At 39.2% G+C, this 24,994-nt stretch overlaps 2 protein-coding genes across 8 annotated transcripts in view; one reads left to right on the plus strand and one right to left on the minus strand.

Moving 5' to 3' along the window:
• Positions 1 to 278: 278 nt before the first annotated feature.
• On the minus strand, positions 279 to 7,342 carry PEX13 (peroxisomal biogenesis factor 13). Its single transcript, XM_080587910.1, has 4 exons — positions 7,160 to 7,342; positions 4,753 to 5,450; positions 4,186 to 4,311; positions 279 to 3,659 (listed from the first exon to the last, which is right to left on the minus strand). Exons 1-4 carry the CDS (start codon positions 7,231 to 7,233, stop codon positions 3,364 to 3,366), a joined length of 1,194 nt encoding a protein of 397 aa, XP_080444036.1. The 5' UTR covers positions 7,234 to 7,342; the 3' UTR covers positions 279 to 3,363.
• PUS10 (pseudouridine synthase 10) overlaps positions 7,266 to 24,994 on the plus strand; it is a 34,896-nt gene continuing 17,167 nt past the window's right edge. The window contains exons 1-7 of one of the 7 annotated variants that reach the window (XM_080587901.1): positions 7,266 to 7,400; positions 8,393 to 8,529; positions 10,120 to 10,386; positions 12,168 to 12,254; positions 19,574 to 19,608; positions 21,990 to 22,101; positions 23,733 to 23,794. In XM_080587901.1, the coding sequence (XP_080444027.1) occupies positions 8,404 to 8,529; positions 10,120 to 10,386; positions 12,168 to 12,254; positions 19,574 to 19,608; positions 21,990 to 22,101; positions 23,733 to 23,794 (689 nt within the window). In that variant the 5' untranslated portion in view covers positions 7,266 to 7,400; positions 8,393 to 8,403. The other 6 variants (XM_080587903.1, XM_080587902.1, XM_080587904.1 and 3 more) reach the window with 6 other exon arrangements.

Genomic DNA, 24,994 nt, shown 5'->3' on the forward strand with positions numbered 1-24,994 from the left:
CTCCTACCACCAACAAGAATATTTATACAACAGCAATGGTGTGTCAAGGAAGTCACTGTGTTGGTTACTGACTTTAAACCTCTTTTGGAAAACTTTCACTGACAAATCAGATTTATAAGAAACTCTTTTCTTTGTATTTACTTGACTACTACATTTCACCAATATGACCAATACGTCAAAGCAATCTTACTAGCTCAGATGCAGTCCAGTTCCACAGAAGGAATTTTTTGAACCTGTGCAAAGAAAGGACAATTTTATTAAGTTCTACTAGACAAAAGGAGTGTTTATAATTTATTTGTCAGAAACCTGAGCGAAGCTTTGAACATGTGCACATTCATGTACTGCTAGCACCCAGAGAACCAGTCAAAATTGGCAGCTGTCATTAGTTCAGATAGTATTCAAGCACAAAATGGTTGGTATGCTGAACAGTCTATAATAACATTCAAAAAAGATTAAAATTTTATATAAGCAAATGCTGTAGGTCTGTTAGAACCTTCTAGGTCTGCTACAGGTATACAAGTAGTGCCAAAGAATAATAAAGGTAGCTCAGTACTTACAGATCTTAAAATAAGAGTCAATTGCCTAATGCAGTATTTCAGCAGTACTTCAGCTCAGTTCAGCAGTATTTCAACTGCACCTCTTTCCTAATCTCCTCTTCTACATACTCCAGTTGGAGCCGCACCTCCTCCTTTTAGTCTTCTCACTGTTCTTAACTTGCACAAGTCTTGAGCAGCCTGTCAACCAGCCTCTCTTTTTCAATCAGCATTCACTGAGATGGTTTTTCTGTAGGCTGACGTACAGGCAGAGATGTAGACAATGAAATTCACACCCTTTCCTAATGCTAGTTTGTACATACAAAGAAAAAGGAAAAATCTAAATCTTGAAACAGTATATATTTTACTTCAATTATTTTTAACACCCTTCTGCAACCAATACAGTTAATTGTGAGCTAAATAACTTCATTTCCTCAGAGCCTTCATTTCGTATTAAAGTAATCACAAGATTGAAAGAATCAAAACTCTTGTCAGGATTTAGCAGATGTAGTTATGACAGTTAGTGATTGGTAGATTAAAGTTGAACTGCTGTGAAGACAAGTTATTTATAACCTATTTTTCTACTAAAAAAATGTTTTCAAAAATATTATGACCTGAAATGTGAGTGTTAAATCCATCTTTCTAAAAATTAGTAGTTTTAAGGTTTCTGATGAACATTGAGGTACTGTCTTCCCAACTTGTTCTGAGCAGATAAACAGAAGTCTACTTGAATGGATATTCCACAAAAGTTTGGGTTTCATTTATTCATTTATTTAAAAGACCCTTCCTCTGATTGAAATCTTCCACTGACACGAGAGAGGCTGACAGTCCATCAATTAAAACTCACAACAGTAAACTAATTCCCTCCATGAATACAAACTGTAAGCAGAACTGTACACTTAACAACCTCATTCCCACCCCCCACCCCCCTTTTATATTTCAGGGTTGTTTGCTAATTTTATTTCAACAACAGGTGTTATTTCCAAATACAGAAAAAATTCTTCAATGCCCTGATACACAAAGAAATGTCTCAGGAATGTGTTCTGTTTTAAACCTAGTTCTAGTTTCCCATTTCCTCTTTAAACTACTCTTTCCTTTTCCTCTGCACTTGAGGATCTAACAATCTAGTAAAAATGGTTACTCCCAATATCCGAGCACAACCACTTAATTCTTGCTCATTATCAGCAGCCATTCAGAGGTTACTTTAAAATCCAAGGTTCCAGCACAGGATGCACCTTTTCAGCCACCCTACCTCAATAATGCAATGCTCCCTTCAATTTTCCTTGTCATAGATTTGTCGTGGTGAACAGGATTCTCGTAACTCAAGGCCAGCAAATGCAATTAAAATATAAATACTGAAAGCTCTGCTAATATGTAATGGATGTTGAAGATCTCAGTAGAAACAGTCAAATTGAAACTACTGGATCAGTTAAGCAAAGGGCATGTCCTACTTTTACTAATACTTTTGAGTACCTTTAAAATAAAAAGCTATTTTAGTGATAAAGACAAGCTTTAGGTATTTTACCCACCGCTCTAACCTTCAGAAGCTCAACATGTTATATGTATGTATATATTACACACACACACACATATATATATTTTCAAGGAAAAAAGTTGTAATTATTCTTTGCTTCATTAAGAAAAACTGTATTTCAATACTGAATTCTCAAACACCAATATGAAAGAAATACCAAGCACTTGCAACAGTCTTAATGCTTTTATGGCTTTTGATAAACCAGAGCCCTCAAATAGTATGGGCAGATGCAACATTAACCACCTGAAAGACAGCACAAGGAGTTAACTCCAAGAACTTAGCTAATTGAGACAACTAAACAAGAAACTTTACTTTTTCTTTGCCACTCAATGGAATTGTTAACCCCCACACACTTCAAAGCATGACCGCTGCACTAAAAATGCAGCATAGGTATTTTGACATTCTTGAAAACAAAAACCAAAAAAATAAAGAAAAAATAAAAAAAAAATAAAGAGATGCAGATGGCAGTAAACAGGCTACAACACAACATGGCTAGGAGTGATGACAAATGAGTTTACTACAGAAGGGAATGACAGTAAGTGCCCTGGAAAGTGCTTGACCAAGTGATGCCCTTCATTCTAATGTTCTTTTAATAATAATAATAAAGTTAGAACTACTGCTGAAGGCTCACTATTCTTCCACTGTAATTCCTAATCCATCCTCCACGGTACCCCCCCTTCTTTTTCACGAGTCACATTCTTTTTTTGATAAGAAAGAGCTAAGGTCTTTATGTCAGAAGCCCTACTTCTTACCAAAAAGCAAGCAATTGATATCTTCTAATGATTCGGCTGTGTCACCTAAATCTCTTGCAATTCTTATTCCGTTCAGAGGGAAACAATGCACTATCACTATTTTATCATACTCAGCCTCCAGTTTTGGAGGGCTTTTTACAGAAATCTGTTTTTTCCCTTTGCACATTTATTGAAGTGGCATCTTGTCAAGCTGACATTCCAATGAAGACTGGACATTAATCTCCAGGTTTCATCAACAGTTTGTCTACTTAACAAGAACAGGTCAGTCCTCATTTGTTTGTTTGCTTTGTCATAAGCACCTCAACTTTTCTTGACTCAAGATCTTACAGCTGCTGCCAGGTGGTTGGGTAGAGTCACTAATATACAGCCATAGGTCAACCAAAAATAAATACAAATTTGAGCAATCATCTCTCCATCCCTTCACCAGTCAGTAGCAGCAATAACTGGTGAAGACCCATCAGTGTTCCACTACAATACAGATTTTCAACATACCCTAAGTTTTATCAATAAAACATAGTTCAGTTGCTTTGTTGATGAAAGTGCCTTAGAGTCCCTGTTTCTCTCCACTGACTACAGTGGAGTCAGATGCAACAGGAACTTTACTACTTCCAGCAAAAACAGAATCAAAAGCAGCTTCCTGCTCCTCTAAAGTCACAGCAGCAGTGGATCCTCTATCAGATGTGCCGACAAAGGATGGCCGTTGCTCCGTAATCCTTTCCAGGTCCACTGTTTTCCTACCTCTTCTTTTGCCCAGTATTTTGATGTAATTTGCTGGCACAAGTCCTGTTGTTTGGCCATCGTAACTAGCCAAAAGCCAACCACGGATTTTGGGTTGTTGTTCTGAAGAAAAAAACACAAATGCATTAAGTTACAAAACAATTCAAAATACGTTGCAGTTGAGGTACAAATACACCAGGAGGTAGAGGACAACTAATCACACAGAGAAAATAACTCTGTGATAAAAGGCAGATACAAATTAGTTCACAGGAGAAATGACTAGGATCTGCATTGGTGAGGTATTCTGAAGAGTACTGTGAAGCTGAAATTGTTGACACCATCAGATTTTTTCACAGGAAAAATATTTTTCACTGTTGTACAGTGCACATGAGGAAGAAATAGCCAAGACAGTAACCACAAAGTACTCCCTGGGTAAGTTTAGGTTGTGTCATACTTTAGGGAAATTGAACAAAATTATTCAGTGGGCTTTGTTAGAACGCATGTAATAACTAATGGACAAAAAAAAAAGCAGTAGAGATGAGGAGTTGGGTCCAACAAGGTGTTTTGTTTTTGTGAAATAAGTCATATTGTTACAGTCTGAAACGGGGGGACATGTGATTAGAAAACAAATAAAAGATTAAAAGTTTACCTTTGGGTGCTAATTTGAGCATGTCACCAGCACGGAAAGAAATTTCTTCTTCTGAAAGAGCATTGAAGTCATATTCTGCTCTTCCAACTACATGATCATCTTCGCCACTTGCCCAGTTACTAGACACTGTTTCCAAATAGGAGTTAAGAAGTTACTTGCTTTGAATTAAGTGCTTGTTTGTTTTTAATAAAATAAAAATGGAGAAGACACCTTAACTGCCTCACTAAAAATTCTGACAGAGAACTGTCAGCAGTAACAAACAAATCATGATTTTGTAAGACAACATACCCAATAGCTTCCCCCCCTTCCTCCTCAGCTGACGCATCTCATAGAAAGGACACAGAAATAGAAAGAAACCGTAATTTTTGAATCACACAAGGCATACCAAAAAACTGCATCCTAACTCAAGAGTAGGCTATTTAAACAGGCTGTTACCTGTATCACATGCCTAAAATTGTACCCCAGTATCTAGTTAACTTCCATTACTGAAATATAAGATTAATCTTTACACGTGATAACTAAGTGAACGTATACTCTGCACTTCTCTCACACAGCACATCATCTTACCTGTTTCTTCATCAGTGTATGTAGAAAGCAGTTTCCAAATCAGATAGGGACCTCCCATTATAACAGCAAAGAACAAGAAAATAGGCCAGGATTTTGCTGAGTTAGCTGCCTTGTCTTCAAGACCAACACGAGCTACTGTCCCCGCACTTTCAGCCCACAAATCCTCATTCTCAGAGCTCTTCCGCAAACCTAGTAACCGCTGTAGACGCTGGTAGAGATATCTTATAGTTCTCACTAAAGCGAAAGCTGAAAACACCTTTGTGAAGTGTATTCTGAGGCGGGAGAAGTGATTGGCTACATCCAACACGGCTCTGAAACTGTTGTACACAGCTGAAAATGTAGCATCCATCATCATGCTGACCGAGGCAAATGCATGCACGATACTTTCGATGGACTGAAAGGCGCCTCTGCTGCTCTCTTCAGCCTGCTGAACAAACCTGCTGGGAGGAATATCATCTGTACGAAAGCGGTTATAACCCAAACCACCATATCCATAACTGTAAGGACTATAGCTTCCATAAAAAGAGGTTCCATATGAACCATAGCCTGGAGTAAAAGAACTACTATAGGCTGGCCTGAAAGTGCTCAGACTGCTGCTTCCTGTTTGCTGTGATGGTCTTGGCAAAATAGGTGGAGGTATTCGTGCAACTGTGGGTTGTCCAGGTCTGGTCAGCAAGTTGTCACTCAAGTCAGGAGACCTAAACAAATTCAGACAATCAAGATTAGTACTCAAAATAAGGTTGCATTTTCGTTTTCCTCAGAGGTCTGGACTAACTATAAATATGACAGCGCGTTTCAGTAGTGCCAGGGTGAGGAATTTAGTAGCCAAACACCCAGTACATTGCACAATGTTTGTAAGAAGTAAAAAATTTAGCCAAGAAACACAGGTCTTTCAGGAAAAAAAAAACATGAGATATTCTTTGTAAGGATGGAACTGCAACCCAACTGAATCATACAGATGGAAAAACCTTCAGCTAATTTATCATATAGACTAAGAAAGCAGGAAATGCTGCATCCAGATCTATCGCACCTGATGCTGTAACACCAAAGTTGTTTATCTCCATGCAAGACTGTCTTATACATGCAACCAAGAACATTTTGCAATATGAAAGCTTTATTTCCAATACTTGTTCTCATCTCTCCTAGATAATAAGCCAATGGTACAGAAGGAAAGAAGTCTGACAGCTCCTTTGAATCCACCCTTAGAGAAGAGGGTGGTGTGACCTAATTGAGAATCCAAACAATTATACAGCATATGCAAGGCCTTAGGGTCCCCTGCTTTTCCTTCTCTACCTAACCTTTCTAATAACCTTTATGCAGAACATTTAGAGATTGAATGCATTATCAGTTAGCAGAAAAAGGTATTACGAGCCTTTTTTTTTTTTTTTTTTAATTAAATGAACTTCTAGCCATTTGCATGCCTGTAAATTTCGGTTGGTTTATCTATGCCCTTTGCAGTAAGTCTCTGAGTACTAACTAGGTTGGTATTTGACTTCTATCAACCAGATGCCAGCTTTTGCTCATTTCAATATGAAACATGCTTGCTATATCAGTTACACGTAAGATACAGAACAACTTCCTCTCAGCAAAACCTACAGTTTGCAAAACAGAGTATAATATTTGTATATTCATAATGTCTGCTTTTGCCATCTTAAACTTTAACTCTCTTAACAGTTAAAAACAGAAGCAAGAATAAGGTATTACCACAGAAGACACGCTACGCACCTAATAGTCACCTTAGGACACCTCACTTTTAAGCTCCTTGAAGCAATTTAAAATGAACTAGATAATCCCACCAAGAAAAATTACATTTCTACTCAGCAAGCTTCAGCTTGTGGTGGAAGCAGAAAGTTTTTGTTGGAAGTTCACTTTGGGGCTCACCTTTTGCCCAGTTTCAACTCACTCTAACTGCTACCGCTAGCGCCAAACATGCTACACAAGGCTGATCTTCAACCATCAAGCACTGATTTCTGGTAAAAAAAAAAAGGAACCGTACAACATCCCACGCTGTATTTTCGGGACACCCAGACGAAGGTAGTGGTGCCAGATGCCCCAGTTCCCCTTCCCCCCTTCTCACAAGGCGCAGCTCCCCCGCTCCCCGGAGGCCCACGCACCTCCACGGCCTCCCAAGCCAAAGCGGCGTGTTTTTTTTCCCACCCGGGTTCAGCTTCCCCACCGCGCACACCTTCCTCCTCCCCAAAACCTCCGACAAACGGCCCCAGCCCACCCCGGAGCGCCCCAGCCCCTCAGGCTCCGGCCCGACCTTTGAGCCGCCCTCAGGGAGGGCGGCCGGGGGGGGCGCTCCGGGGGGCCGATGGCAGCCGCCCGTCCCCAGCCCCAGCCGGGCCGCAGGCGTGCAGGCGACCCCCGGCGGCGGCCGCTCGTCCCCCGGCTGCCCCGCACTCACTGGAAGGCGGGCGCCACGGTGCCCGCCAGCCGCCGGTTCTCCCAGGGCTTGGGAGGCGGCGGCTGCGACGCCATCTCCGCCTCGCTGCGGGCCCGGCTGTGGGCACGGCCCGGCCCGGCCCGGCCCCCGGCGGGCGCGGCAGCACCGAGCAATCGGGCGGCGACGCGCTCCGCCGCTCCGCCCTGCCCTGCGCAGCCCTCGGCCGGCCCTGCCGCCCGCCCAGCGCCCGGCTCGGATCGAGGTGAGCGCGGCTCCCCGCGCCGAGGGCCGCTCTGAGGGGAGGCGCGCGGGCTTATGGCGGCCCGGGGGCGGCCGTGAGGAGCGGGGCGCGGAGGGAGCGGCTCCCGGAGCCGCCCCGGGAGCGGGGGTTCCCCAGGAACCTCCCCGGCTTCTTCCTTTTGGGTCTCCGGGTCTTGGCGGTGAGGGCGTGAGGCGTCGGCACGGCCGTGTCGTTCAGGTGGCAGGAAGCTGAATTAAGTTAGGCAGTGTCTGAAAGTACGTTTGTTTGTTTTTCCTTCTAAAATATAATTTCGAGTTTTCTACATACTCCTTGTTTTTATAGCCGACCATAAAGAATCCAAATCTCGTGGAAAATAATTGAATTAATAACTTTCCCTATTCTGTGAAGGTCTTCCGTGGCTGAGGTATTTCTAATGCTATGCAACGGACGTTAGACATTTAATAAACTGTGAGTGGTGTGGGGAGTGCCAACATACCATGCTTCACACCATCTCATGCCATACAAAGCCTAGGGTGACATCAAATGTTGTCTAGAGGAGCTAAACCCCAAATAAAATCAGGTCTTTCGTCTGCCACTGGGCGATAGACATGGAATTTGTTGATAAAAGATGTTACAGAGGCAATGACAAAAATATGGGAGACACAAGAGATGGTTTTAATGAAAGATCTGTTAGTTTACCAACAGACAAATGACGGCAGCTCGGAAAAGTCCCCCAAAGCAGAGAGAACTGGAGACAGAGAGCACTTGACAGAGGTAGTATGCCCTGCACACACACATTTCCCTGTCATATCTGTTTGTCCCTGCTTTGGAAGACAGTACACTAATTGAACCTTTGGTGTGAACAATTGTAGTTATTATATGCGTCCGCAAGTTTCCTAGATAGCCAGTAAGTGTGAGTACCTCACTGGGAGTTATACGAGTCCTTTTATCCTTGAGTTGCTGAATTACGTTTATCCTTAGGTTTTTCCTTTTCTTTTCTCTTTTAATTTTAGAATTATCCAGCATGTCTTCGCTAACAGAAAAGGACAAACCAATTGTTCAGCTATTACTGAACACTGGCACTTGCCCACGATGTATTTTCAGGTTCTGCCGTGTGGGATCACAGACACTTTACAGACATCCATACAAGGTTTGTTCTTTGTATTCCTAATTAGAATGTGTGAACATATAAACGCAGTGTTCTTTGCACACTCCTTGGAGACGATGTTGAGTTCTCGGGCTCTTTGCCTGAGAGGAAAATGCTTTGCAGAATGAGTTATGGAGAATGACTGCTACACTGCAAATTTGAGAAATGACAAGAATGGTAGAATACAAGAATTGTTGTGGGTTTGATGTTAACATTGACTGAGAAAGTTGCTACATGTTACCTGGAAATACTGGTAAACAGGGCAGAGTAGCTTCTGCACAGCACGGATCTATCACTTAGCATAGCAGTGCAGCTATGACAGTTCCCTCCTTTCTTTTTCCTTTAATGTATTAAGTAGCAAAGATTCTGTGTGTCAGTGCAGTTGATACAGAGAAGGAACCATCTGCGTACTTTTGCCTCATACTTCTTTCTTTCAGTAGAATTGAATGGGGGGCTGTAACTAAAGAATGGCACAGCACAGGTGAATGATAAATTTACCATTTTCAGTCAAACAGAGTGTTATTAGGTATCCTGTTTAGCAGATCTTAGTGCTGAAATTCAATGTTCTCCTAATTTTTCCTAGTTGTGCACAATTATTCTTGCCCGTGTTCTAGTATTAGACATGTCTCAACTTGGTTTTGGCTATTTGCTCCTCTACCATATTGAGGTAGGTACCTCATATCTCTGAGGTATCATCATGTAGGCCAAATAAACATTGCCATTTACCTGGTCTAATCCCTTGTCTTTACGCTTGCATCTTATGGTGTTTGTTTTGATTTTTTTCACCTTTATTCAAGTTTAGACACTCCAGAATTCATCTTTCAAATTTTTCTTCTTTATCCTTTTCCATTTTCTTTCAATCATTTGAGAAGCGTTCATTCCACATGCTGTTTTTCATTCTTTTGCAGCTCTACCCAATTTTCCTCGTGAGCTGTAACTATGCAGTAACTACTCTCTTTTTTATTGGAGATGTTTTAATAATTTTTTTTTCTGAACTATACCTTACCTCTATATGTCACCCTTCCTAAATTACAGACATGTAGTTAATTCTTCTCTCTCCTCACCAACACACCTTTGAATATTTGTAGGCTTCTCTCATTACATGAAGTTGTTCCTCCTCTGTCACGTGCATTTAATTTCACCCTCACATTTATCTGTTCTCATTTTCTTCTCATACTGTAGTGGCCAACTCTCTTCCTAGTCATCTGGGCTAATTGAGTTGGGGGAATTAAATTCTTACATAATCTAAATGACAAAAAGGCAATAAACACCTGTTTTCATTGAATAGCAATGGGGTTGATGATGAATGAATTTCTGCAAGTCAGTCTGTAAAATGTTTCCACTTTTCTTGGATGGTAAAGAAGTCTGTTCAGCAAAAATCAACGTCTTTGGGTAACATTTTGACAGAAATACAGTTTGTAGCTTTTTTAATTGTGCAGATGTCTTTTGGTATAAATTAAAAGGTATTAATTACATACACAAAGACTAAAGTTGGGTGGTTGCTACTGCCTTTCAGAGACATGTAAGTGCTTTTTACAGCATTTGATAAAAGAGGCGAAACCAACAACAGTAGGATCCTTCTGTTTGTGTTAGGATTTGATGAAGGATCTGAAAGAATTCCTGAAAAATAACCAACAAAAAGAAGATACAGCTGGTTTTGGCGTAGTTGATCCACCATGTAAGCGAATCAGACTTGAATACACAGAAGAGGTGCCTGATGATCTGAACCAGAATGGAGTGCTCAAGCAGATTCCTTTGGTTAATGATGACAATGCTGCTGTGGAGAACTCAACTGTGGAGGTTTGCAATGTGTGTTTGGGAATTCTTCAGGAGTTCTGCGAGGCTGACTTTGTCAAAAGGGTAAATAACCAGTTTTTAATCTATATGTGTACTTTTTAGGAGCTTTTGCATGTTGGGGCCTGCAGCATGGAGCTGGTGATTAAAAACACCATACATACAGTTAAACAACTGAGAGAAAGAGCAAAACATTTACCCATTTTGAATATTTGAAGTGTAGGTGGCGCCATTCAACTACGTACTGCTCCTTGACATAGTGTTTGCATACCTCTTCTGCAGCTGCAGAATAGAATTTGTCAGTGTGACCATATTTTACCCAGGGTTTCTCATAATGTAACTTCAAAAATAGCAGTGCAGGTGCAATGGAATGACTGATAGAAACCTATTTTCCTAAGAAAAAGATTAACAGATATGTAGTTACATGAGGTTAGGAGATAACCTGAGGTTCAGCTGCATACAGTACAAATAAAACCTCACTGTAAATGATGATCTCTGTTCACTTTTTGCTATATAAAGGTAAAATGAGGGGGCATCAAATGCTGTGTTCTTCAGCTTGACTAAGTGTTCCTAATATAGCAGGAACATTTCTTTACCATATAGTACTATTTAGAAAGTCACAAAGGAAGACAATGTTTCAGTGATACAACAGATTGTAGATATTGAAGAAAATATGAATTAGGAGAGTACAGGCATAATGAGTGTTGTGAACATCTCTGAGAAATGAAATTGCTTATGTGACAAACCTAAATATCAGCTAAAAAATTCTGCTTGCATTTGAAGAGTCTAACAGATTTAATAGGAAAACCAAGAATTTGGTTTAATAGCATGACTGTATAAAAAAACTAGGACTAAATAGAAAGCGTAGTATATAGTTTCTGTTGAAGTGTGTGATGGTTCTTTTTTGTTTCCATTGAAAGAGTGCATATATGTTTACTGAACCTACTTTTAAGACTTGTTTTGGAGATACACTCTTGCACAGCAATGGAAAATCTCACAGCATTTGTTACAGGCTCCACAAAACCTGATTCTCTTATGAGGAAATTTCCTTATTTGAGATGTTGATTTCATCTTGAAAGCTCGTAATTTGTCTTTGTTAACATTCACTAAAATCGCTGAAATTTTGTTCTTTTTCTCCATGTGTGTTTAAGCTTCCTTCCAGTAGAGACATGTAGCCATCAGTTTTCACTAGCTTACTTGAAAACATTTGATGCCTGTTTGGGTTCTCGCTTTATTTCCAGTGACAAACAGGATTTTTGTATCAAAGCACAGTAGAAATCTAGGCGAAGTTCCCACTTATTTGTAGTGGTTGTATAGTAATCCTGAGAAAATGTAGGTGTTCTGTCGTAAACTGAAAGATGAAACATTCCGTTCTATTCTGTTACTTTGAAGACTGACTGAATTATTACTGTGGAAACCTGTTTGTTCCTGTCTTATCCCAGGACCTTAACATTTTTATTGTCATAGAATTATATCAGTGCCATGAAGAAAAATATTCTGAGTCAACTGTTCTAGACTTTGGTCACAGTGGTATAATTCCTTATGCCAAGATTTATGTATACAATTGGTTTTAACCATAAAATAATGAGTTTTGTTGTTTCATAATACCACAGCAATAAGAACAACAGTTCTTTAGTGTCTTCTTTTTTTTTTTTTCCCTTTAAAAAAAGGGCTTATATTTCAATAAGTTGTTAGGGATTAGTCTAGTTTGTGTGTTTGGCATCTCTCTGAATGTGTATTAATATGGATTTACAGTGATGATGCTAGAATAAAGAATATCCTAAAAGATTATCTACTCACTTCTATTGCTGTAGTTTAACATTAACATTAAAATCCTTCCCTTACAGGTGTGTGAAAAGGTTAATTCTGCTGACTACCAGTTCACCAGTTTTGTATTTTCTGTGTCACTACCCCCACAGCTGTCTGTTAGGGAGGTAAGTTACAGATATATTTTCATAACTTAAATGCATATTAAAGAAAATAACTGTGAAAGGTATGAACTGGAGATTGTTGTTCATTTGCTTTTTCAAATAATAGCAATTAAAAATCAAACTTAAACACGTGTTAGAAGTGACGTCTGCTCACCCCTTCCTTTTTGCTGAGTATTATTATAATTAATAAAGTGTCTGAGTTACTTCAGTTTTCAGTTAGCCCAGGAGTTACTTTACATCTGAAAAACTAAGAAGAGTTTCTCAAACCCTTAGTGTATTGTTCCGTTTGGTACAGATGCCCATTCTGCTTTGTGGATCTTCTTAGAGAAGGAATTGCACAGCTGGTGCCTTTCCTGAAATAAATGATAATTGGTACGGCAGAATACAAATGAAGAAATTTGAAGATAAACTCTTTACCTCCACAGCATTTTAAACGATGTAAAAATATGTATTTCACCTGTCTTGGGCATTGTTGAAAGTCTGGATTTGTGAAACTACAGTTGTAGGAGTTGTAAAACTGCTGATTTTGATGGCAATTCTAATCAAACTTAAATTGTTTACATTTCAGTCATTTAATTACAAAAGATAATGGTAGCATGGGCAGTATATAACCCAGATAATTTCTTTGAAAATCAAGGTAGAATACTAACTATAGTATAACTTGATTAATAAAGTGACAATTTTTGCTGAGTTGTGAGATGTTTTACGTGTTTCCTTGCTTTCCAATATAAAGTGATGCAAAAATACTCTTGCAAAGGGCAACATGGAAGTCTTTAAAATAGATGCCTCCCATAGTAAGATGTAGTAGAAACTTCAGAATGAAGTCTTCCTGGATTTGCATATAGATCTGTGGTGACGACTGTTCTCATTCCACACAGCTTGATAGTTTAACTACCTAGTACACTTTTAGTGTTGAATAGTACTGTTAGTTCTTGCTTCTCAGGCAAATTCCAGTTGAATAACCGTGTTGTGCTGACATACGTTCTACTTCTAAGACTGATTGCACATCAGACTGTCTACTTCCTATCCAAAATTAAGCATGGTTGGGGTGTTCACCTCAGCTGTCACTATGTCTGGTAAAATAATACCAGAACAAATTGCTTTGGGCTTTCTGTCTGGATGAAGTCTCTTTACTCCCATTTCATTTTATGGTCATCCAAAAAAAATGAGATTAATCAAAAAATAAATAAATAAAGCACTTTCAGGCTAGGTAAGTACATGGATGCACGCATGTGCAGAACTCCAAATGTTGGTCAAAATTCCTCCAAATTGATTCCCAGGGTTAACCATAGAAGTGTAAACTTGTTTAAAAAAAAAAAGAGAAGCCTTATTAGTTTCAGGGTGCCACTGATCAGGTCTTTTCAATTTCCAGTCTACCTTCCTTACTCTATTTATTGTAGTGACAGTGAGTGATCTAGCTTAAAAATATATTTTCCCCATAGCTTATGTATATAACTAAGAGGCAAGGAGAGAAAAACTAGGTGCTGCTGCTCTTTTGCAGCGTCCTTGTGGGTCTTTACCAGAATGCCTCGGTAGAGGGAGTTATTGCATCGCAGTTCTAGCTCGCTGATGTTCTCACGCTGGTCTGAACAAGTAGGGCATGTGTTTCTGTATGGTTTTGAGGCCGTCTTGGTTGCAAATGTTTTTGCAAAAAAATAATAGTTTGCTTCAGAGAGTTCCTCTTGCTGACTGAAATCTTGATGATGCTCGGCGTGGACTGGGAAAACTGACTTGACAAACGCGGTTAGTAGAAACCCAGATGTATTACTTTATAATAACTTTTTCTTCTAAGCGCAGTAAACTGTTAGTTTGATAAAAGGGATGAGATGATGTGATTGTTAAGCTGTCCGTCTGCTCCAGGTAAGGTTTCTGGTTCTTATGCTCAAGCAAACAAACAATACTACAGTGCTTGGTAGAACAAAGGGAATAAAAGCTGTGGGGTGGGTCCAGAAATGAATAGGTTGTATGAGATGAGTGAGTGGGAAGCTCTAAAAATATGTCTGTTCTCTTTGGAAACAGTTTCAGTTGAGCTGGAAGCAGGTCTGTGTTAGAAGGTTCCTTCTGTCTTTTCTGTTCCACACCTTCAGTCTTGCCAAATGCTAAAGCAGCTGTTTGTGCAGCGGTGTTCCAACTGGAGAGGTGAAAATGGTTGATGGTGGTGATGAGAGAGAATGTGTTTACAATCATGGGTTTTTGTTTAGCACCTATCCACTTACCACTTCAAAAACTAAGTGGTAAAAACAGTTCCTGCTATATAGTTACAGAAAAGCAGCAGGTAACAGAAGTTGCCATGTTTCAAGAAGTTTTGTGTTGAAACGATGATCTTTTGTTAAATTTTGCTATTAATTCTTTGAGCTGCACTCTACAAGAACACATGTAATTTTATCATAAAAGGACACCCCAAAGACAGACTCCCTCCCATTGACCTTTTGTATGACACACAGATTTTCTCTGACTTACTTAAAAAAATCAGAAACTGCCTTTTAATATTACCTTCAACTACTTTAATTATGACGGTTGTCATCCTGCCAAGCCTAAAATGTAGGACAGGAGCTGAAGGATAGGGGAACATAAAATTTACATTTGCATAGTATTTGTAACTGTAATGCAAAGAAGCTATCACCTCTTCCTACAAGTAGGATGTTTGATTAAAATAAATCATAAATACAAGAGTCCCAAGTTTATGTCAGACAACTATATTAGAATTTGAAGTGAGTCATGCCCTTCAAAAGGGTAACTGTTAGCTATGTCTGTAGTCTCAGTTGTGATCCATCATCCTGGTACTTGCTACAAGGACATTGATGCAAATAGCATCTGTAGTCATTACTCCCTGTAGGACTGTGTATACCTCATCATGGAATTCCCCATCTCGAAGCTCTTTTCTAATACAGAGAAAAAATGCTGTGGCTGGGATTGCACATGGTATTTCAGCGGTTGCCACTGTGATTCCTCAGATAGCATTAGAATAATATCCTGCAGCTTGTAATCAATATAGTGCCTGTGCTAGTGTATTTCAGAAATATGTTTGCTGTTAAGCATTGCCCTGCAGGCTTGAGCTCTGTAATGAGCATTTTTCATTTTCAAACCACTTCACAAACATAAAGTAATTATGAAGTAGAGGGATCCAATCCCCTGCTTCGCGTACAGCTGGGAAAGAGCAGAGCAGGGGAATTAAGGCATAGGAGTAGAGGGACTGGTTGAATGTGATTTGGAATTTGGGATCTTTTGGCTTCTGTGCTCACAGTACCCTAATCTATTGTTTCGTCTTAACTGAAGGGGAAAAGTAATTTCTTTAATTTTCTTTCACTTTTGAAGTCAGGAGAGAGGAGATGAGATTTGACCTGTGGTCTTATTGTAGTGCAGTCGGTTTTCTGACACGCAGAAGTGTTCTCTAGTTTGTAATTGTGCCCCTATAAAACAGGGAAAGGGAGTGAGATTAGCCACCCAACGGAGTACCAAACCTGCAGTGTGCTTTAAATCAAGGAATTTGAGATTGTTTAAATTGGCATTTGTCAAAGGTGGATTTCTAGACCTGGTTCTGCGGTTGTCATATTTTCTAGTTCAGATGTATGTTCAAGGAAATTCAATTGGAAACTGTTTTTATTTATGATTTTATCTGGGTTATTATGCAAACAAGATTACAATATACTTCATGGCATTTTGTGAAGCAGTCTTACTCATACTGTCTACATATGCAGTATAATGAATCACACTGAATTTGAGTAAACAGTATTCCATCGATACAACTATATTTATTTTGTTCAGTGCTGTGCTGATTTGTGGATCATGTATCTAACAAAGTCTGTATTCTCTCTCCACCATCCCTCTTTCCCCTTAATATTTCTAGCACTGTTTTTAAGATTTTTCTCATTCTTTTAGATGTACCAAAGGAAAGATGATAGACATTTTTTGATTGAGTTCCTCTATCAGTGTGTAAAAGTGATATATGATGTGGTTCCTTCTGATTTCAACCAAAAGATGATGTGATCCTGGCTCTGCTCCTAAAAGTTTGATACATGTTTTCAAACCTCTTCATTATTTCCTTGACAACAGAGAGTAATTATTTTGACGGAGTTTGGGGTAGAGGGGGAGGATGTTTTTATTCTTAAAGCACCGTATATATCATATACAAAGCATAAAAGACAGGGAAGGGATTTAAGGTGCTGAAGAATGTAGATCAGTGATCTTCACTATTTTGGAGAGAGGGACTCTTATTTTTGGACATTGCATGTGTGTATATGGTTGTGGAGTCACCTTGCTCTGAATCTTTACTAGCAATCTGCAGTCCACAGATTGAAAACTACTCATTTTATTTTTCCATTGTAGTTGTTTCAAGACAAACAGCTTGGCTTTGAAATTCAGCTTCTGTGAGGATAGTGAGAACACTTAGGCGTTCAGACTGTGTGTAAACAGCACTGGTTCAATTAGTTAAGTAGTGTAACACCGGTCTTAATGTGACACAGTGGTTGTTAGCAGAGGAAGAACAGAGAATGTTGTTGCTTCATTGTGGAAAGTTTTCAATTGATTTTTTTTCTTATTAATGGCCCTTGCAATGATAGGCATTCTGTTGAAATGGAAATATTGTACAGGTTTTTTGAGTACGCGTGTCCAGTATCACTTCTGGCAAAAGTAAATAAAGACCTAATACAAAGGCCATTTGAGGTCAAAGTTAAAATTTTGGTTAAATGCATTTCGGTTTAGTAATTCAGTTAGTATGTTTTCATTGCAAGGCAGAGAGTGACAGTCACTCTTAGCACATGCAGAGACAAAATTTAAAGCCTAAATCACTGAACAATTACTAAAGTGAAGTAACAGATCACTGTGTAGGATCAATATGTGAGTCCAAAGAGAAGTGAGTGAGACTGCAAAGAGATGCCCCTCTAAAATGTCTAGCTCCCCAGAGCAAAGTTGGGGAAAGATACACTTTTGGAAGCTTTTGGCATAAACACTGTTCTTCGGAAGTCTTCAATTTCTTGGACCTTTTAATTTTGCTCCAGTCTGGTAGTGTTGCACTGATTTGTTGGCTGATGCTTCCTTGTGCTTACTTTTGTATCTTTCTACTGTCCTTTCTTACCACAGGTAATTTTAATTCTGCTTTTGACCTTTGTTTCAGCCACTGTTAATTCTTGTACTGCTGAGTTCCAGTTGCCGGTGTGACACCTAAGTGATGTTCCTGGGCAGTGCCACATTAAAGGAGCCTGCTACGTTATGTTTTTTTTCCATAAATAAGGTTGCTAGAGGAGGGGAGTGAAAGCATTTACCATGCATGGATTGAGGACAATCCAGCATTGGAGCGGGTTGTCCAGAGAAGTGGGGCAGTCTCCATTACTGGAGGTTTTCAAGACCTAATTGGATAAAGCCCAGAGCAACCTGGTCTGATTACATAGCGGATTCTGTTTTAAGCACAAGGTTGGATAGAGACCTCTTGAGGTCCCCGAGTTATCCTCTGGTCTCTCATGTAAGATAAATATTGCTTCTTGGAACCTCCCTTCAAAGTAATGCACCAGGAGCTGCAGAAGGTGGCATTCACGGAGGATTTGCACAAAGCAACAGAAGGGCAGCTGGGAGGAAAAGAGGAAAAAAAGAAAAGGAGAATTCAAGGTGGAATCTGCTCAAGATTCTCAGATCAGATCTGCTAGCCTTTCCTAGGTATGCTGTGTAATAAATAATTGTTAGTGAATTCCAGCATTTGTACCAACAGCTTCTTCAGGTTTCTAATAGCGTTTCGTCTGTTCTTTAGCTTTTCCATATTCAGCCTGTGACTGCTTGACTGAGTGCTGAGCTTTAAATGAGGAGCAGTCCTCAGGGAAAGGCTTTGTGATTGCCATAAGAACAAGTATGTCATTTGTTTTCGTGTTTTTTATAATGGATGCTAACTGTATTAGATGTTTTTTAATAATATGCCAAATCAGTTTTCAAATAGCATCCATTCAGATGCTTTTTTTCATTTCTCTGTATGGCAGATAACTGGTAGTTGCACTTGACTTAGGCTGTCAGAGTCTTTTCCTAGTTATAGTGTTAATAACAAGTTTCAAACTCCTTTTAATGCAGCCTCTTCTGTTTTTAAAGCTAGATGGGATTTGAGGTGACTTGGTTGTCCGTTTGCAAACTGATGTCTTAGAAACGTATGCAGTTTGTTTCAGGGAGCTGGGATTTCCCGCTATCTTTTGTGTCACTTCCCAGGTCTCTCCAGCAGCAGACTGAATGCTCATTAGTACTCAGGAATATTAACTCGTTTTAAGTTTAGCCAGATGTACAAGTATATTTTGTATCACTAGGAACATTTTAAAAGTGGGTGTTTTTTTCTTAGTGTGGAGCTAGTGTTATCAGCAAGAGAAACCTAATTGTTTGCCCGTGTAGGACAAAACTGGTCCTTAGCTTTTCATGTGTTCAGGATTTAAACCTCCAGTGCATGTAAATGCTGTGATCAGAATATCAGAACAACTTTAAGCTTCGCCTCTGTATCTTCAATTATTTCTCAAATGCAAGAGTTGTTCTGGGAAAAAAAAAAAAAAAAAGGAGTGTGTGGTGGTGGCATCTGCATTTGACATCATATGCCATATACACTTGTTCCTTCAAAATGTAGGGTGAAAATTCATATGTGATAAATGGAGATGTAGAGGGAGGAGTGCGTAAAAGCGAGAGCTTTTTCAAAGGGTTATAGAAAAGAATAATATGACACACTAGCTTTGGAAGGATTGTTTTAACCAGCATTTTAAAAATCTGCAAGTGGAAGAGGGAAATATCAAAATATTTGAGAAACAAGAAAATTTAGCTTAGCATAACAGGCCAAAAAAAAATCACTTCAAGTCTTTTCCTTTGACTATCAGCTTTTTGATGTCCAGAGTTCTCTGTCTGTCAGATTGTCCTAGGAACTGCTAGAAGTGGGGAGGGTGTCTCCCATGAAGACACTCTTTCTGCCATATAATCAACTCTTTTTTTAGATATGTTAAAGATACGTCAAGCTTCCGATTGATGTGATGGAAAATTGATTCAGTTGTCCGTCCCCCAAAAGCCTACCTGTGTTTCTATGAGTCTAGTGATGGAAGAATGAATAATAGAGTAAGGAACAGCTCACACATGCAGAGCAGGGGTCTTTTGGACACTCTGTGGAGGGAAGAACAAAAACCAACTCTGACCTTCAACTCCTAAATAAAAAATAAATTAAAATTCTAATACTTCCTTATTGTTCTGAGTTTTTTAAACTTTTTTTTTTTTTTTTAGTTATGCTAGCAGTCTCAAACAGTTGGGATTTTGAACCTTAATTTCAGCTGCATTTTTTTTTCTCTCTCTTCTTCCTGGGCATGGCTGGTGACATATAGCGTGCTGCTTGGCTGCTGGTAAAACAGGAAATGGGGTGAGTAATTTCTTTTGGCAACTCTCACATCACATCTACTAGTGAGTCCCCCAGATTTAGAGAAAGGAGAGATACTCTTACTATAACTTTTTTCCAGCATAGCAGAAATGAGAAACCACTTAATGCAATGGACCTGCTGAGATATGTATGTTAATAAAAATTTTTGAGCAATTAATTAATTAATATTGTATTTTCAAGATCAAGACAGTTACTTTCATATAAAGGTGCTTCTGCTAATATTGTGGAACATGTAGAAGCACTTCCTATATTCTCGGCTCAGATTTTAACTTACTTTGTATGTTTAAAGCTAATCAGAAGGAAATTCAGAATTAGGATATGCTGTCATTTTATTTTATTTTTTATTTTTTTAAAATCATCTGCAGCTTGTTGTCTTGCTGCATCTTGTCGTCTGTCTGACAAGTCCTCTTCACCATTTGTCTATATAAAACATTGTGCAGACAAGAAGATGATGTCTTGTTATGATCCTATTGTTCAGTTTACACAATGCTTACAAAGGATAAGATGGCACCTGGGGTTTGTTTTGTATCCTGGTTTAACCTTAATTGAGGTTTCTTATCTCATTTGCCTTGTGTGGTGTGCTTATTGCTGGGACATGGCATTTCAGCTTGGAGTGCAGGCTGTCTATATAATTGTACAACTTCCAGTTAACTTAATGGTCCTGGGAGGTCCCATGATGCCACCTGTGAGCCAGAATCGTGTTGTACACTGATGACATAATGGAATATGGACCTCTTGGTTTTGCCACCGTATCAGATTTAGCTTACATTAATAGTGGCTGAACATTTTTAGTCAGGTAATGGTGAAAAGTCAGTCGAGTGGTAGCAGAAAGATGTTAGTGTGGTGAGAGCAATTTAGCTTTGACTCTGCTTTTTACCCTCAGTGTTTTGAAATAAATGAGTGATTTTTTTTCTACTGCGGGACACTCCCGTTCCTGGCCAAATGAGAACATCTAGAGCCATTTTGAGTGGATAGGCTGGCTCTGTTGACAAGAGAAAATAAATCCACTTGTCTCAAAGTTAGTTGAAGATACTGGTTTATTCTTTGGTGGAAGCGATCCTGAGTGGAAGTACTGTTTTAAGATATTTATAGAAAGCCAGAGTAAAAGTTGATGAGTCACTTCTTACTTTGAGAGTAATTTAAAAGTCATTGTTTCATTAAATTGCTTGAGAGAAGATTAGCTTGTATAGGGCACATCTTGCCTGAGTAGCCATTGGTGCCATTTGTTTAGGAGGACATGTGCTTTGCTTTGTAAGTTCGTAAGCAAAGGGGTTGAGATCATATGCTGGCGTTCTTACAGGCGTCTGCTTCTTTTAACTTCTCTCTGCATGGGCGAAGATGGGGGAGTCAAGGCCTGGTCTTGTACCTATAGAGTCAGATCCCAGCGAGTTCAGCTGAGGTTTTCACCTGGAATTTTCCCCTTAGGAATTTGTGTCCACTGGAGTTCATGCCCTCCTTTAATGAAGGACTGATTCGTCCTTTTAACAACAAAAAATAAGTCTTACAGAAGGTGGTTTTTTGTTCATTTGTTTACAACAAAGGATTTTTTTTTTGGTGTATCTCTTCCTAAGCTTTTCTTTGTGTAGACTCTAGAAAGGCTTTTGCAACTTTTGATCTACCATGAAACTCTGCCATGAGTTTCCTCAGTGCATGTTCTCTCACACAGGAAGAAACATAATCTATTTTTAAATTTTTAATGAAAGAAACACTGGCAAATAGAAACAGGGCAAAGCAAGACATTACCTTGACTAGAACCTGGATAAGAGGCTCCTTAGCAAATAGCACAGGTGCTGCCCTGCAGGATCCGGATACTCGGTTTACTTAAGCTGAACTAGATGTTGTTGATTTACTATCAGAAGTATCCCGGCTCCATCTGCATGTACCTTCTGTCTTTCTTCTGTTAACATAAGTGCTTATGTGACCACCTGGAGAGCTGATCATCTCACTGATCTGGTTGGAAAAAAAGAAACCAACCTTTTTTTTTCTTTTTTTTTTTTTCGTGGATTAGGGTTTGCTTTAAATGGCATGGTATGATTTACCATGATGTGTTGCATCCGCATGTGTGTGTTTATGTGCTTACTGTGAAGCATCTTACCTGGAATCCCTGTCTGGCCTTAATGTTTCCTCAATGCCTTTTTTATTAATTCAGTACAAAGCTTCACTGCTGTTACAGGAGGTCTTGGAACAGCCTTTCATTCTTTCATGCTGTGATCTGTACGCTTAGTGTGTTAGTCCATTTCATTTGTACACTGCTTGTTTACCTCGGATGAGCTACTTAATTCTGTCTAGAAATATCATATGTCATGTATCTATCTTTGACAGACTCCTGTGCAAGTTATTATCTCTTTATGTATGTGATTCAGAAAACTGGGCCTTTCCTTGGCAAAGGATGACATCGTTCAACTGAAAGAAGCTTACAAGTGGATTATTCATCCCCAGTTGTCGGAGGAGTTGGGTGTTCCCGCTGATGGAAAGGTATTGTATAAATAAAAAAGCACTTTCTTTTATGTGTGTATACGTGTATAGATAGGTAGAAATATATATATGTATACAATTTTTATCATTAACAGATAAACAAGTTGCACTGCTTTTATATTCACTGTAGGGGGAAGGAGAGCGGGGGAGTTCTTTTAACATGAGATCCCCAAGTCTCAATGCCAAGGGGTTCAACTTCCATTTTTATACACAGAGATCATTGAGTATGCTGGGACCACTGCAGTCTTCTGCTAAATCTCTTGCTCTTGGGCTGCCACCCTCCTTTTACAAATGAGACTTTTCCAGGATCTTTGTTTTTTGGAGACTAAGCAATGCTTATATATTCCTTCTTTGCTCTCCTATTACTGCCAACACTTTTACTGTTTTGTGAGATAAATTTTTCAGGTTACTTGCATGTTATATACTGTGTTTGGAATATATTTCTGAAACATACTAAAGGAGGGAAGACTGGTCCTTGTTGACTTTAATGACTGCTAGAGATAGACATGTTGGAACCTGCAGTACTAGTAAACAGGCAACAGGAATGTTGTCTCAAACTGTATTTTCAACTTTCAGGTTCTGACTAACATCCCGCAAATGTTTCTGAAAAACGTTGACTGTATGTGACATTCAGAAGTTGTCAGGCAAATTCAGAAACACCATCATCTTGACTGTAAAATCTCTGCAAACATGGCTAAAAATCCTGCTGAAGACAAAGCAGTCTGTAGTTTTTACTTGTCATCAGCCGTAGGACTGACCCCGGGACTAGTCTCAGTCGTTAAGTTGATTTGTCAACTTCCGTAGTAATTACAGATTGTCTTTTCCCAGGAGTGCTAATTGAAAGCATCCCTTTTGTCTTAGTGAAGAGAGAATCACTCAGTCACCCTGAAGATAATCCAAGAAGAAACAAACTTCTTACATACTGAGTTAGCAAAAGCTTTACAACACTTAGGCACTGAGCCACTTCAGACACCATTGTACCATAAAAGTTACTTGTGTAGTACTCTTTATCTACAAGCCACTTGAATATTAGCCAATCTTTTCAATAGCCCTCTTGAGGTATACTGGTATCTGAATAACAGAAGTAATGAGTGTTGTTTGCCCAAGGCCAAAGAGGGAATTGGGGGTAGAATTGAGATTACACTAGAGTTTCTAGTCTAGCTGTCAATCCACTAGGACATGTTGCCTTTCTTTGCCCCAAGGCCATCCAGTCATTGCAAACGAAGCCCCTGACAAAATTCTTCAGTGGTGACTACTACAGGGTTTTTATCTTTATTCCACGCTATGCACTGCTCTCCCAGAAGGTGTGTTAAGTTTAGTGACCGTAATAGGCTTTGAGCATATACTGTCTCTGACTCAATTCCCCCTGTGCAAAATGGGGCCAGTATCTATGATGTGTAGGTCACTCATATTATTGAAGTGCTCTGAGATCATCTTTGGGTACTTCAGAAATGCAAATGCCATTATGGCACAAGTTTTAATGTCTTTCTTTAGATTGTGTTGTAGAATAAGTTCTCTTTTGCGTACCTCTTTACTATTTTCCTAGTATTACAATAAGTATGCTTGAGAATATCCTCCTGGTTTGTTTAACAAAGTATTACCACCCCCACCTTTTTTTTTTTTTAATTTAGAGTTTGTTTGAAGTTAGCGTGGTCTTTGCTCACCCAGAAACAGATGAGGAGTGCCGTTTCCTGTAAGTTTTGATATAAATAACAAAAGATCTTTATCTAAATATTGTGCAACTTTGTTGGTTTGGATTTGCTACAGATGAGAATATGCAGTGTTTATAAACTCGAATGGGCCCTGAGTTTAAACTCCCTCATATTCAGATAGAGCTGCAAAGCTTAAAGTTATGCCACCTCTGTCTGGTTAATTCTGTGCTTTAAAGCCAATAAACAAAATCATCCAGAATTTTGATTTGGACTGGAAGGAGAACATTTGGAAAAAGTTGTAGAATTTCAGCCCTTTTCAAACTCATTACCCTCCTCAACATGGCTGTATCATTTCAAAAAAATAAACTCAAAACACATAGTTGAGGGTGGGGGAATCTTCTGAGGTCATGTCTAGGTTTTCCTGTTCTCATCCTGCTCATGGATGGGAGGGAAGGTTTAGAAGTGGGTTCATCCAAATTAGCTGCTTGATTAAAAGAAACAGAAGTTCCCTGGCCACCACACACTATCTTTGTCCTGGCCCAACAGAGCATTTGCTGTATAAATCCTTCTTTAACACAAAGAAGCAAAATATTTCTGTGAATTTAGCTACCATTGAATCTGATTTCTCAAAATCTGGCAGTAGTATATTCTGGATAATTAGGTTCGCTCTTCCTGTTTGCTGATGCTTCCTGGAAAAGTTGAGTTTCACTCGGTATCATCACTTGTGCTCCTACGACAAGTTAAATCCTAACAGAGGCAGAGGCTCCTCATAGAATTTCTGACTTCTGCGTCATGTAGTGACTTCATCCCTGGAGACAAGATATCTCCTTTGCAGCCCTTATTGATTTCCCTCGTTGTACCTCTTCTGGCAATTTGTGAGTGCCCAGCCTGCCACCTTCTTAGTTTTCAACAACTGCATGCTCAGTGGCAGACCTAGTATTAGGAACAAAGTATTATCAGCATTTGCTGAATTTCTTTCCTTTCCAGCATCTTAAAGACTGGGCAAATGAAAAAGTATTGGAGCCAAACTGCAATTTTACCCACATTCCTATAAAAACACAAAAGTTTCCAGCATACCTGTGTTCTTATTTACTTAATTTTACTTGATCAGTTCTCATGTCCTGTAGTGCTCTCCCTTCCTCTGAAACCTGGCAGCTCTTATTTTCAGCTCATCTTCCCAGTACTTTTTTGTGACCTTTCAAAAATATTGATGCCAAGCATGTTGTGATGCCAGTGTTGGT

The sequence above is a fragment of the Anser brachyrhynchus genome (assembly GCF_964034855.1).
Source record: "Anser brachyrhynchus genome assembly, chromosome: 3".
In the NCBI taxonomy this organism is placed as follows: domain Eukaryota; kingdom Metazoa; phylum Chordata; class Aves; order Anseriformes; family Anatidae; genus Anser; species Anser brachyrhynchus.

Coding starts and splice junctions, on each gene's coding strand:
- PEX13 (XM_080587910.1), bottom strand. CDS start 7,233: ATGGCGTCGCAGCCGCCGCCTCCCAAGCCCTGGGAGAACCGGCGGCTG. Junction 4,312..4,752: donor ATACACTGATGAAGAAACAG/GTAAGATGATGT, acceptor ATTTGGAAACAG/TGTCTAGTAACTGGGCAAGT. Junction 3,660..4,185: donor GCTCAAATTAGCACCCAAAG/GTAAACTTTTAA, acceptor TTTTTTCTTCAG/AACAACAACCCAAAATCCGT.